Below are 14,728 nucleotides of genomic sequence, written 5' to 3' on the forward strand. Positions count from 1 at the left end.
CGGTCAACCTGGTTAGTTAGTCTTATCACAAACACTTAAACGACGACGACAACGGCGGCCCCGAGGAGATCACACACGCACACCCCTTCGCACGTGCACGCCTTGACCTTTCTTTTTTCTGTTCTTCTTCTAATTCCGCGATTCATCTCTGACCATCTGATCTGAATAATGGCAGCCTTTGTCTCATGCCATGGCACTAACAAACACAAAAAACGACTCAGGCCCCCGCGGGTCCTCTTCCGGCGCCCGGGATAACCCCTGAATTGTGACAGACAAGGGTGTCTTGCCCTTCTAGAAGGTCAAAGCCTGGATGTGAAATTGAGCATTGTTTGTCAATTGATGCCCAGTCATTTAATTAATTTAATGGGAGAAATAATAATAATCATTGGTTCTATTAAATTGGTTTATTTATTTGTCGAAACGGTGGTCAATAATAGGTAGGTTGTTTATTCCTAAAAGGTGACCGTTTGTTGCCTTCTGTATTGGTTTATTATTGTTTTCAATACTATCGAAAGATAATCAAGCACATGAATAGTAAATCAAACAACTGCATTACTGTTAGTTCTCCTTATTCCCACTATGTACTCGTCTTTTGAACGGTGGCAGTGGAAAGGCAATGATTACTCTACCGTTTTGATCACGGTAGCAAAATAGAGACAATATTCTCACGTGAAAAAAATAATAATAATAAAATGGCACCCCAGAAGGAATCAGGCTAAAATTAATTGATTGACACTCGCCTACGGATACGGTACCTCATCTGATGGTATTTGCCGAGCTGCATACGGATACAACAATGAGGAATGAGGAATCGAAGCTCGGGACTTCAGACCCATGATCCCCGCTATAGCTAAGACTCCTTCCCTTGCCTTGTAGGTCCGCAAACCCGTTCAAATCAACCCCCAGGCAACAAATACAAAGCTTGGTAGCGAATAGGCGAGTGCCTAAATGCTTCACCTGATACCCGCCATGATCTTCTCAATCTCGTTTGCTCTGCTCGGCAAAAATATACGGAAAGAGAGGCGTGGCCGGTCGATCTATGGGACGCAGACTCATCGAGACCGTACGAACCCTTGACTCTGGACGCTGGACTCTCGGCAGTGGTTTCCACAGACTTGGGACGAAACGAAAGCTTGAAAGGAACCAAGGGACTTGGATTGGGCATTGCTTGACCGAGACAAGACAACCTCCGGATTACTTGTTCGGGCTAACCAGACCAAAAACAAACACCTCCCGACATACATGGCTCTAGGAGCTACCGGGCCGTCATTGAGCTGGCGAGCAGAAGCCTAACAAATGAGAAAGAAAAAAGTCATTACGCTGTGTCTCAGGCCACAGGCTTGCATCGCACAGTCAACATTCAGGCTCTGGTCTTGACTTCAACCATCCCCAAACTCGGCCCGCGACTGCATCCCTGGGGTCGCTCACTGGGCCCGAAATCCCCTTCTCATGGGGTTCCGAGTCCCTGGGTAGCTTTGGGCACCTAGCAAAGAGACAAAGGATCAGACCCACGCCGGCCATGATACTCCCTGCCATCCACAGCTTCTTGAGCGCCGCCGCTACAGCCATGTTCATGAAAGTGTGGTCAATGCCTCCGTCTTCCATCGAGGCTCTCATCAGCTGCATGGCATTGCTGACCTGCACGTTGCCCAGGCCCACCTTCTTCAGCTCTTTGGCGAGCTGGGTCGAAAAAATGGACATTCCAATCGCGATGCCCAGACACTGACCCATGGTGCGCAGCACCAAGATCAAGCTGATACTATGACCCGCATCTTCCTCGTTGCATGTGGCCTGCACGCCAATCGTCATGACCGGGAAGATGAGGCCCATGGCGATACCCATGAACATGGCCAGCACCAAGATGGTCGCGGTCGAAGAGTCTTTGTCCAGGATTGTCAAAACCCCAAAGATGGTCACTAAAAGACTCCAGCCGCCAATCAAGAACCCTTGATATTTCCCTGTCTTCTGCGTTACCAGCCCTACCAATGCCGCCATGGGGGCAACAGAGATAGTTGCCGGCAAGGCCCATACTCCCGTCATGAGGGGAGTTTGGGACTTGACACCCATGAAGTAGACAGCCAGATAGTACAGCACCATCCACATGAGAAGTCCATGCAGCGCCGACATGGTAAGATGGCAGATGGTCGAACACTTCCGGAAGAGGCCTCGTCGGAACATCGGTCTTTCGACCTTTTTCTCGTACACCCCTAGAGCAATAAAGGCAAAGAAAGAGACAACAAAGGGGACAATGATCGCTGGCGACTTCCAGGGGAAACGAGAGCCACCCCAAGTCAAAGGCAGGATCAGGGAGACAGAAGAGATCATGTAGAGAAAGACACCAATCCAATCGATTTGCTTGATGTCTCGGCAGTTGCGCTGGTGTTTGTCATATCCCATAAGAGCCCAGGCTCCGATGAAACTCAACACAAGAAAAGGCAGACTTGCCCGAAAGATCCAACGCTGTGGTCGCCAGTCAGTATATGTGTATACAGACACAATGTCAGGGGCTACGTACCCAAGCAGAGTCCTTGCTTTGGACAATAGTACCTCCAACAAGAGGACCAGCAATGGTACCCAAGGCCCAAGACATCTGTTGATACGCCATGGACCCGGAGCGCTTGCGAGCAGAGTACAAGTCCGCCATCACCAGACCCGACAATGCCTGCGGTCCCCCAGAACCAACGCCCTGGATCGCGCGACCAACAAGAAGCATCACACTGCTATTTGAAAATCCCGAGATGATGGATCCCGTCATGAAGAAGACCAAGGCAGCGAGGTAGGCTGGTCGTCTACCAATGACATGGGCGAGTTCGGCAAAGATGGGTTGGGAGATCGCAGAGGTGAGCAAGACGGCTGAGCCCATGCTCAGACTGATCGAGAACGAGGCATTGAGCTGTCGGGCCATGGCCTGTACCGTATTAGCAATGGTTAGCAGATCTTAGAGAAGAACATACAGGGAGGATGACACAGATGGATGTCGCATCGAAGGCTGAAATCATTGTCACCGTGTTGAGGACAAAGATGATTCCCATCCTTCTCCAACGACCCATGTCTTGCAGCGATTCTGTCTCGGCTTTCTCGATGATTGCCGGGTCAGAGTCGGCGTCTTGGGTGATCGTGAGCATGGCGCCCTTCTCAGCCCCAGACTCGGGCTCTGCGCGTTCGTCTCGGATGATTTCGTTTGCCATTTATGTTTCAGTTAGAATTAGAGCTTGTCTTTCTTGTCAAGATTGTCTAAAGGGAATGGAAGATAGGGGGGAGCAGAATGAGAAGTAGACGAAGAGGAAGGGGAAAGCTCAAATAGCATAGCCGCGCGTTCCAGTTTATCAAGAAACCATATTGACTTTTTATTTGGAGAGTGTTTACAAAGATTTCTCGTAGGTTGCGAGTCCACGGGGTGATTTGAAGTTAATTCGCTGTCACGTATTATTAAAAAGTCTACTGAGCTCAACCAGTTGAGAACAAGTTGTACTTGTCCTCCACTTACCCAACATTTACTCCGTTCTTCTGGTCATTATCTATCAACTACTTCACCTAATGGAGTTCCCCAGCTGCCCAATGCTTCTCTCCAGCTTTCTCATGTCCAGTGTGGTATACTGGAATGCGTACTTTGTCGTCGATTACCTCATTTGGAAGTACGCACAAGATGTCTACTACCGCCTGGAAGAAGACGAGCTTCGTAAGCTTTGCCCGCTGATACTCATGATACTTCGGGCAGCCTTTGGCCTTTTCTTTACCCTACCTTCGTGTGTCCTTGCGGCCACGACAACACCGTGGGGCGTCAACCAGCCCCTGAACTCATTTGGTCAACTCTGCGTGGTATCGCAAGCTGCCGGGTGGGCCAACGAACTCTCCCTGATTCGATTCTATTCTTTCGAACTCTTCGTCCATCATATTATCTGCCTCCTCGTGACGTCAAACATCATCTTATCGCCAGCGGTGCACCAGATTAAGCCTCTGTACATCTACTTTGCGTCGCTGGTGGGAGATGTCGGGCCAGTCGCTGTGAGTATCCTCCGATTGCTCGGTTACCGCTTAAAAACATCCAAGCACATGTGGTGGATTTCCTTTGTATCGACCATGATCCTGATCTTTTGTCGTATCGGATGCGCTTTTTACACTCTCACCCAGGTACTGACAGATCCTTATAACCTCACCGACTGGGTATGGGTTCTGTCAGTCCTGCTCTTCGGCACCTACTCGATCTTCAATGCGATACGAAACTTGCAACGACTCGAACTTATCAAAGTCGATCCCAATCGGTACAGAGTCAAATACTTCAGCAAACTCGATGTTCCCATCGCAAACATGTTTCTAGCACTTGCCTGCAGTGCTTCGTTACTGTCGACTTTGTTCATGTATGGAATCTACCTCGATCGACCCCTGAGGATGGGGGAAACACACCTTATCTCGTTGCATGGACTTATCGCGGTAGCTATCGGACTGACCGGGGCTCTCTTATTGATAATGACACGTACCGGCAACTGTCACCTCCAGGATCCATGGGGAGCCTTGTACGTTCCATTTGGGGTCTTGATTACTGGTCATTGGGCCAAGTTCATCACTCGGTATACCACCTTTATCGACCGCGATACACTCTTGGGATCAATGGGCATCAGCGTTCCTCTTTTCTTCGCCTTCTCTCGAGTTGCTCAATACTACACAGTCAAGGACGCTGCGGTGGCATCCAACGAGAAGCGCCCTGTAGATGGTGGTTACAACAGATTGCATCTGGAGTCAGTCATCGAACACATCACAATATTCTTCATGTCACTGAGCTTCTCGGCATTCAATGACATGGACCCATCTGAAACGGCCCGCCTGGCCATTTGCGCTTCTCTGATAGTACAGCTCAGAAATCCACGGGAAGACCCTTTGGCTTTTGTAACTCCACCCGAGACAATACCTTCTTTGGCCTCTCTAGCCAAGTTGCCCGGCCCTAAGCTTGTCATTATTCTCATTACTGCATGGTACGTTGGAAATAGGAGCACTTCTATTGATGCTATGCAGGCTCGCGTGGCTCTTGGGTTTGTTGTTTTGATGGCTATCTGCATATCAAAACCCTTGATGGCATCCAAGCCTTGCGAGGGAATATCGGCGCCTCGCAAGTCCAAAAGATACCACCCCATTACGATCCTCTATGTCTTCTTTGGCACATTGCAGGCTATTTTGGTTTGGAAGTATGCTACCTTTGAAGGAGGCAAGACAGAGACTAGCCTTGGATTCAAGAACTTCCGTTCTGTTTTGTCAGATCCATTCACTTGGGTGGGCCTTTTGCATATGGCTTCACTGCCCATTGTTGTTCTTAGGGGGGCCGAGTAGGAATCTGTTTAAGGGGGCAGATGGGTAGCAAAAAAAAATAGTGACTTGAAGCAATCCAGACTAAATCATTAGATCACTCTTAGGCTATATCAACACTAAGAGTGATCTAACGTTTGTGTATGTCGACCACTAGGTAAACCAGTATCGGTTTTATGTAACCCGTCTGGGCGGCTGGCGAGGAGCAGGGTTTATATCAGTTTTTGTTTGCAGATCATATTGCAATACTACTTCTTGATTCTTGAGCTGATGGATTCAATAAAATAATACTTTGCAAGGCTATTTCTGTATAACTCCTTATTTATTATTCTCTATTATAAAGTCAGGATGTTCTTCTATCGCATGTTCCTCGATTCTCGATTCGTTTCGTTTGTCTAATACTGGCACATGAAGTTACCTAGTCAAACTGCCTGTCATATCTGCGAAAATGGTTCATCTTATATCATATAAGTTGCTATCTCAGTAAGGAGTTGCAGCGAAGCCTAGCCGTTGTTGCCTAGGAAAATGGGAGTAAACAAAAATGGCAGGGAAAAACGCCCTGACAGTGCTTGCCAGCTGCCAACTGCCAGATGCAAGGCACCGTCAACAATGATTCACAGCCGCCCAACGCAGGTGGCCTAAATATTAAACAATTCAAAACACTGCACTCCGCTACCAAACTTTCTCCCTCCAGCATCCCTCTTCCAACATCCTCATTGTTGGCTACCTACCTACCCATCCAAAGCACTCACCAAAACTCGCGAATCATGGTGGACACCAAGTTCCGGCTCACCGAGAGCCCTGGCCAGGTCCAAAACTCCCGCGAGCTCAACAATGCACTGATGACAGAGAAAGTGCGGGCACATTTCCTGAAGGAGGCCCTAGGAAAGGCTTCTGGAGAGATCCAGGATTTGGTTAATAAGAACAGGAAGCTTTCTACCAAACTCGAGGCCAAGGAGAATGAGAACAAGAAGCTTTCTGCCGAACTCAAGGCTCTCAAGAAGGAGCGAAAGCATGATTTCGGAGCCACTAGCGACCTCGACCTCCGTATGATGATGCGCCTCGACGAACTGCGATATGAAGAGGAAGCTCTCAAGAATACCTTCGTTGCTTCCAACGAGAAATTCGAGGACAACATTGCCAACGTAAGACTAAGCACCCCCTATGACATGCTCATTCGAACCAACACTTACTTACCTTTCTTTACTAGAACAAGAGAAAGATTTCTGCACAAGAGAAGAACATCGACATCAACAAGGAAATTATCGTCTCCCTGACAGATGATCTCTATGAAAAGTCGGCCGATGTCGCAGCCGCAGTCAAGAAACTGGAAGAGGACGTGGCCGTCTTAAACGAGTGGATGAAGGGAGTCAAGCTGGCTGAGCAGAATCCTCAACCCGTTTGGATGAATGGACTCGGGCTGGCGGAGGATAATTGTCAAGCCATGTGGATGAATGGACTCGGGCTGGCTGAGGGCAATCATCAAGTCAAATCGGCTCCCGACATCTCGGCGGCACGATTGAAGCAATTGAAGCAATTGATGCGATCGGTGCGATCGGTGTAATGAACCAAATGGAGCTGGACGGCATTGATGATCTTTGAGGGATCTATAGACCAACATGTCTGTTTGTCAGTGGTCGTGGTTAGCTGGGCTGACGAGACTGGGACATGTCTAATGCAATGTCCAAGACAGTCTGCTATAGAGTCAACAACAATTGTTTTACCAGTCTTTCCATAATCCAGAGCTGTGAATATGACATCAACTTTTTACAGTATTCGATTAGCCTCTCCCCAGATCCGGAAGCAGATCTTTTGTTGCCTTGGGCTCCAGGACAAATCTACGGTTGTCGTGACGATCACGATGCCATTCGACTTGCCCTCAGGGTATCAAAAAAATTAGCTGCTGGAAGCATAAGAGACGAAATTAGTAGATTAGCTTATGCTACTTAGGCTATGATCTTTAGGTTATTTATTTTTGTGACCTAAGACTTAGGAGGTCGACTTTTCTGCTAACCATGTCAACTCGACGATCTTGCGAGTCAGAGTCAAGCTGTCAAAATCTGATTCACAGCACAATTCACTTGAAGATCATCTAAATGCACACCACCAGGACTGATTTGACATCATTTTTGATCAACGGACCCTGCGATGATGTAATGGACGCTTTTGGCGATCCAATCCAGTACAAAGTTTAGGAACAGAAAGCCTTGTCAACTGGAATTGAACGCCAAGTCAGTATATTGTCTTTGGTACCTGGCTAATGGGGAATGCATCATCCATCAACTGACCTTGGGTCAAACGCTTACATTGCTATGCACACGCCGGAAGCCGATCTCATGTGGCTATTCCATGGCACGACATTACCCAGGAGAGGGTTGTGGAGTGAGTATATTAGATGATATTTCTTGGGATTATGAGGCTGATTTCATTGCCAATCAAATGGATACGGTTTTGAGTAAAGTGACACACGTATAAGATAAGAATTCAGGGTTTCTGTACGGAGATTTAAATGTCGTCTGATACAACAGCTCACCCCGTGATACACAAACGCCTACTCAATATGAGCACAACCTCGTCATTGCAGGAACAGGACAAGTTCATAACGGTTAATGAGAATCATTTCCATAATCATCACCGTAAACCTGACCATTCCTTGGCACGCATGCTTCGACTTACATGCATTGGTCAGTCATGTGAAGATACATGGGGGTCATCGCGGGGGTCTTGCCTGTTTCACTCCCGATAACCGTTGCATAACCAGTTTCAGCTCAAACAACCAGATAAACTAAACCGATATTGAATTGCTGCTTCTTAATCTTTTAAAGTTTGTGTGACTGACAGATTGCTGGACCCTCTGACATCATGTCGGAAATCCTTCCTTGACCGAGGGTGCTTGAACGTCCATTTTGGGCATCACGTGGAGAGGAATATCTAGGCTGCTGCCATGCAAAGACAGATCCTCTTTCAACATCAGATCAGACTTGTTGGTGTATGATCTTACATTCCATTGTGTCTAGTGACTGCCAACGCATCGCACCGCACTCGGCCCGTCTGCCACCCATTCCTCATCTCCATGTCCTACGGGCCGTCGATCGACACCTTCTTCAGGATGAATAGGAATAGACTACCAGGCACAGCAGTTTGAAAGGGTCTCATCCTCATATCCCAGCCCCAGGCCCGCGGATCAGACCCTCAATGCATCCGCATGGATGAGATGTCAAGCTCCCCAGGGTTCTCCGCATCACCAGGTCTCCCTCCCCCCAGCCTGGCTCATGCGTTGAGGGGCGGCCAGAACCATCACATGTCGCCTGTCAACCCGAAAGAAGAAGCTGTCATCTCAGAGGAACGGCTCCTGGCAGTCCAGACTGAGTAACTGAAGATGACACGGCCCTCAGATCCGACTCAAGACAGACGCCCCCGTTTTACTTCAACGGCACAGTTTCTCCGCCGGCTGTCGCCCGTTTGCTTCCCCGGACATGGGTCGCTTGTTTCTGCTAATTTCCGGCTCTTTGGGAAGTTGGGGAAATCCGGACGAATTTGGGGGTCTTTGTCGACCCGGCCGACCGTCTATAATGAGAAGGAGGGTGTAGCGGCCATGTTGACAGCGAAGCAGAGCAGAGCATTCAGAAGTTAATGGCTCGGGGGCTACCCGTGGCATGATACTGTGTCAGCTGGCTTGGGGCCCTGCAGGCATTACGATATACCCGATAACCTGGGGTAAGATGGAGGATGATTGAATATCCAGTCCAATCCAATCCGCCAACACATGCGCGATCTACCTCTCTAAGCCTCGGGGCGCAGGCAGATGTTTAACTACTGATTAGCAGTTGAATGGCCATTGTCCAAAGGTGTTGCGAGGTATCGCGCGTATCGTCTGGGAGATTGAACATCAGACGCTGCGGCGAGCATCAGAAGACACTCTCGGCTACACCACCATGATAAGTTGACAGCACCTCTATCAAACAGAACAGACAGCTTGTAGCCGATGAGCATACTTATTTCCCGATTAACAGCAACCTAGACCGGTGGTAATTAATCGCCCAGCCGAATAAGCTAAGCTTTAGCGATACAGTAGCCATGCCTAGCATCGTCTCAGTATCAAAGCTTCAACTCGGTCGTCTAGGCAGAAACAGTTTGGCGATTTCACAACACATGACTGTTAATTTAAAGTTGACGATACCACCTCCAGGTCGAAATAGGCGACGCCAAGGCATAATTACCGCAATTCTCTTTGTCTATTGTTCCCAACCACGGGTCAATTACCGGCCGCGGCACAGCAATCAATCGCATTTTACTGAACTAACAATATTAAACTCTCGGCAGCAGACAAAAGGGGCAATAGTTAAGTGCGGAGAAGCTGTCGTCCTTTTACCACGTGCTTTGGTACTGATGTCGACGTCGAAACTCGCCTCCGAAGTCGCGCAGAAGAACAAATCCTATCTGTCCCAAGTTCAACATAAGCGCTAGAGCGTGCGTTAGGCTCAAGAGTTCGTTGGCGACTGATAGCCCATTAACCTTGACAAGTGATGGTGGTGTTCTCGAAAGGGCAATCATATGTCGGCATCCAATCCGATGCGGTTTAATTGTTATTAGAGGGCTGTTCAGCCGCGTTCTAGGAAACCTTCAAGTCTCTGTGTCTCTGTTGAATCGTTGTCAATGGAGTGACAGACTATCTCATCCGTGCAGTACAGTAGCTCTGATCCCCTCATCGGCGACTCCGTTGAATCCATAAAACCGCATTTGTATCTGCCCACATGGCGATTATTGATAGAATCTAGTTAATGGGCAGAGTGGATGCGCATTCTGGTCAAATTCGCCTTCTCGTGGCTAGGTACATGACACAGTACAGCACAGCCACGAGAATTTCACGTGTCAAGAATGTCTTCACTTTCGAAGGGCTAGTCGAAACGAGGGAAATATCCATAATAACCGGTTCAGTCAAACTCCAATCACAGAGCCGCCATTGCTGTGTTACTGCCGGGCCGACAGAAGACGCCAGATCAATTATCGAAACGTCAGTGGTTGTCAAAGAACAGGTAAAAGGGCCGTATAATGCACGAGGCAAAAAACGGTGATGAGAGGGTCCAAAGCACAGCAATGGCTTTATTGAGGGGCCGAGGATCGCCGTAGAGTCGCCGGAAATCCTTATCAGTGGAGTTTGAAGTTGGAGAAGAGCAAAAAATAAGAGAAAAAAATAAGAATAATTGTGGGTTTGTCTTATTAGAGAGGAGTTCTTCCGTTTCACTGGGATCCATTTTGAATTGGAATATCCTGACGTTCTGTTTGGCTCGCTCCAGGGCTGGCGGAGAAGAAATGATGCAACAGTTGACGAGTTTCTAGTTTTTGCTGCCCAACCTTGACGACGGTTTGTATTATTAGAGTTTACAAGGCTGATGACCAGGGAGTTCAAGATGCGATACCTACACTTGTATCTACTCCACCAAGTCTGAAGATTTGACTAACAACTTGAACTTGGACTGAAGAGACCCTTAGAAGAGGTGGAGATAAGGTGCGTGCTTAATAAAAAAAATAGAATAAAAAAATAGGAAAAACGAATCATTGACTGTTCCAGTTCCAACTCGCCAAGGACGATCAGTGCTAGTTGATGTTGCATTCTCACTAGAACAGTAAAATAAAGTACACAACCTGGAGAAGATACTGCGTCATTTTACTCCAAATACCGTGAATTATTGCCTTTTCAAGCCTCAACGGCTCTTAATTAGTTACTGTGTACCGCGTGATTGAACAAGATTGACTGAATTAACTGGTGGTGGATGCATGGATTAATGGCAAAGATGGTGTGAGCCAGATAAAAAAACAGAAGGAATCTCCTTCTCCACGTGCGGGAGAAGACTTCTAGAAGGTCTCAGCTTTGGTTACAAGTGATTGGTCGGGGCACGTCGGATCTGAATTAGACAGAACACTAGATAAGACAGGCTAAATAACAAGACCAAACCACTTCCAGTTCTAAAGGTGTCGATGTAGGGACTTGTATTCGTTCGCGCGCTTGTGTCACTTGGAACTGGCACTAAACGAAATCCGAACAGCGGCCAACACGACCGCGGCTAGACCAAGAAATGTGCAGTAACATTAACGGTACTGTTGGTGAGATGAGGCAGAGGGTCGGCGAACGCCCGGGCACATTTACCGTGTTATTCATCCGAAATACCTACCGAGCCGAAGGACGAAACTGGCACTGCCTTGTCTTGTGTCTCGTGTTCTATACAGTATTCGGTCATAGTTAGGATGACCTCTGCCCGTTTGCAACACTTTCGATGGTTGACGCCGAAACAACGCATCGATATCGCCATTGACAAAGCGACAACAAACTGCCCCTCGTGATACAGCACTTTAGATGCAAAAGGAAAACAAGATCTGACTTTTTAGCCACGCGATTGGACAACAAAAACCTGACTTTAAAATAATCTAAATCTGGGGTGTCGCGAGACGAACTCATTCTACACCACCCCAGAGTATGACGTAGTCCGGGGGAAATCTCGATTGGTAGATCTGTAAGAATAATGGTCGATATCAACTCGAGTTTTCGATGTTGGCCATCTTTTGGGCTCTGCCAGCCTTGCATATCGCATAAACCCCCTGGAACAACTGACGTTGGCTTTGATCACCAGCCTTGACCTCTGGACTTGAAAGCTGGTTGCAACCAAATGCAAATGCAGTGTAACCTCTACCACTGAAGTAGTACGAACAATTCCCCATCGCACTTGTCCATCGCGATATGGCAACATGTGCCTGATTTTTGGATTGATTCTTGCACACCACATTGTTTTTTTTAATTGATCTTCGTTTCTATTAAATAATAATTAATTAAAATTTTGACAAGTGCTCCATCGATGATGATCTTGGTGCAAGTTGGACCCCACCGTTTAGAGAAGACCCTTCACGGTGGGTATCCGTTATGTACGGTAAAGCACCGTCCAAACACATCAACTCCGTCTCATCCCTAACCTAACATCTTTTCGGCTCTCACGGTCTGCTTCCGGTCGGCTATTTTGATTATGTACATTTTAATAACACAAGAAAACGTTGAGTATGTAGGTACGTAAGTTCCCGACTCTTCTTCGTAACAACAACCTGGTTTCCCCGTGATTTCTCGTGCCCAGTGAATCCAGTTCCACTAAACCCCTGTGAACCTTTTTTTCTGGGGAAAACGCTGTCTGCCAACGTCAGTCAGTCAGTGCCTTGATTAATTGTAGTTATTCCAATTATTTTACAGATTATCAGGCATTTCAGCCCATTAAATCGATACTTGACTACTGGATCCCCTGAAACGGAATGCTGTACGTCCTCTACTGGACCCGGGGCTTGATCAATCCTAAGCCTAGTCTACCCCACGAATCATGCAGACCATGTCATAGGCCACGAGCAATTGCATTCTCTCTCCTTGGAGAGGCGACAGGCTGAAAAGGCTTACTTCGGCCAAAAGGTTGTTCAGGTCACTGGGTCATGGCCACTTTTCCTTTGCCGGTTTGTTCTTGGTTCTTACATAACAGTGGCAGCTATTTTAATACTGAGAGCCCACGTGAGGTTCGTTCTGATGTCAGCCATGGCTTGTCCTCTTTAGATCTCTCGGCATTCCTTTCGATTCAGGTACTTTGGTGTGTGCCTGCAAGTGACCTCGGGACACTGGGATCTGCACCCACGGGTATAGAGTTATTGTTTTTCGGGTCGGCTGCTCTTTATCCGGGCATCATCTTGTCAAATGTCAAAAACCTTTCGGATGCCTGCCTGATTAGACAGGTACAGCACGCAATTGTTATCAGGCGGTGAATGGATGCGCGGCATTAAGCACATGCACGAAAGACGGTCAAGGTTGATTTGAGCTCAAGATTGAGCAATGGATCTCTGTGGGCGCGCCATAAAAATAAAACCCCAAGACCCTTGTTGCATTGGTTATCTGTCTCTCTTTTTGCGTTTTGCGTTTTGCGCCATAAAATTCCCCAGGTTTCCGCATCCGAGAAGAGTAGGCGGAGAAATGGCCGCCACCACAGTCGGCTCCACACAACCGACCGTCGGATAGGTGGCTCACGTCTGACTCTCGCTGTCTGCCTCGTGTCAAGTCATGAGAAGACGGATTCCAATAGACAAGATCCCGTGGGAACTATTAGGTTACCTGTGCCGACCCGACAAGAGTAACGATACAGTAAACACGAAAGAATGGCACGGTCACATCAGTGTAAACTTACACAGCGAAGATACATACTTCAAAAGGGCAGGACCCTGAATAACAGAAACACCTTGACTCCACAGTTCAGACCGGGTAATGTACATATAACAAATACACTTTTCAGATACTCACGGGAACATTCTTGAAGATGCCAGTGTTTGTGATATGTCAGTCTCCCCCATTAGTGATGCTGTAAAACCTTAGATGCCTGGGGAGCTTCGAAACATGGCCTAAAAAAATGCAGGGTCCTTCTTCTCCGAGATACAGTTCACACTGAGAGTGCCGATCGGTAATTGAGCCATCTGATTTGTCTTATTCCCGACCACACTCCCCCCAAGGCGCAAGATAAAATAAATCGATTCCTGAAGTATGATTGGACTGGATGTGATTTTACCCGTCGCTCTTCATGGGGGTGGTTTTGGTCTAGATTTTGTCGACATTTGGTTTAGCCTAAACCACCAACAGCTCTCTTGTTCTCTTTTCAGTTGACAGTTTTCAATGCGGATGACATCTGTCACTTTTTGTTCTTGACTCAGAAGAAGAAGCATCATCCAATACTCCCTGGGTGTTTAACGTCTCAGGCAGAAAAACATACATATAGAAGAAAAGACCCGGTCGCCCGTAGCTATGTACTTACGTACCCCCCTTGCTTATATCCCTATTGAGTTTAGTCTCGTTTTCTCCATCAGCTTCCTCACGGAAAGAAAACTCCAAGCGCACATATCGCAAAAAGCAAAGCCAATGATTATTCATTCATGGCACGCAATTGCGGGAAGGGAGATTTTCTCCAGTCCCATGTGACCTCTCTATCATCTCTTCCCCTGTCTACCCGTCCGTACCTGAAGGCGAATTCGTAGGCGAATGGACCAGTCTGGGCAGTGTTTGGAAAAACTCATCACACGGATGACCACATAATACTCCAAATTCTCCGCGACGTGGTTCTTTTTTCTGGGGAATTGGCCACGTCAAAGCTTTTATTGATTGCCGTTTTAATGACATGATTCTTTTTTCTATTATTTTATTGTTTAAACGCCCTTGACGCTCAAGAAATGTTGCACAGAGTAGTAGTGCTCACTAACATGGGCGCCCGCACTGACTGATCTGATGAATGTTTGTGTGTGTGGTGACGATGAAATGAGAGACACTTTTACTTTTCCCCAGGAAAACTCCAGATCCTGAACGGGAGAGGCGTCGTTGTCTCTTTTTGCTTTGATCCCGCCTCGATCTGATCTGTTTCATTCCCCC

General features: G+C 47.5%; 4 protein-coding genes across 4 annotated transcripts; 3 read left to right on the forward strand and 1 right to left on the reverse strand.

Annotated features, from left to right (window-relative positions):
* Window positions 1-452: 452 nt before the first annotated feature.
* FGSG_09461 (uncharacterized protein) lies at window positions 453-3,188 on the reverse strand (the record flags this gene model as incomplete). The annotated part of the gene is made up of 5 exons (XM_011329963.1): window positions 453-477; window positions 1,243-1,289; window positions 1,429-2,460; window positions 2,516-2,893; window positions 2,955-3,188. 5 exons carry the CDS (start codon window positions 3,186-3,188, stop codon window positions 453-455), a joined length of 1,716 nt encoding a protein of 571 aa, XP_011328265.1.
* A 349-nt stretch (window positions 3,189-3,537) lies between these two features.
* FGSG_09460 (uncharacterized protein) lies at window positions 3,538-5,322 on the forward strand (the record flags this gene model as incomplete). Its single annotated transcript, XM_011329964.1, has 3 exons — window positions 3,538-3,679; window positions 3,719-4,005; window positions 4,132-5,322. 3 exons carry the CDS (start codon window positions 3,538-3,540, stop codon window positions 5,320-5,322), a joined length of 1,620 nt encoding a protein of 539 aa, XP_011328266.1.
* A 743-nt stretch (window positions 5,323-6,065) lies between these two features.
* FGSG_09459 (uncharacterized protein) lies at window positions 6,066-7,025 on the forward strand (the record flags this gene model as incomplete). The annotated part of the gene is made up of 2 exons (XM_011329965.1): window positions 6,066-6,443; window positions 6,509-7,025. The coding sequence occupies 2 exons, from the start codon at window positions 6,066-6,068 to the stop codon at window positions 6,860-6,862; spliced, it is 732 nt and encodes a 243-aa protein (XP_011328267.1). The 3' UTR covers window positions 6,863-7,025.
* Window positions 7,026-12,314: 5,289 nt separating this feature from the next.
* FGSG_09458 (uncharacterized protein) lies at window positions 12,315-13,086 on the forward strand (the record flags this gene model as incomplete). Its single annotated transcript, XM_011329966.1, has 5 exons — window positions 12,315-12,346; window positions 12,541-12,596; window positions 12,663-12,843; window positions 12,881-12,914; window positions 13,057-13,086. The coding sequence occupies 5 exons, from the start codon at window positions 12,315-12,317 to the stop codon at window positions 13,084-13,086; spliced, it is 333 nt and encodes a 110-aa protein (XP_011328268.1).
* Between the last annotated feature and the right edge of the window lie 1,642 nt (window positions 13,087-14,728).

Source organism: Fusarium graminearum, chromosome 4 (genome assembly GCF_000240135.3).
Source record: "Fusarium graminearum PH-1 chromosome 4, whole genome shotgun sequence".
NCBI lineage: Eukaryota > Fungi > Ascomycota > Sordariomycetes > Hypocreales > Nectriaceae > Fusarium > Fusarium graminearum.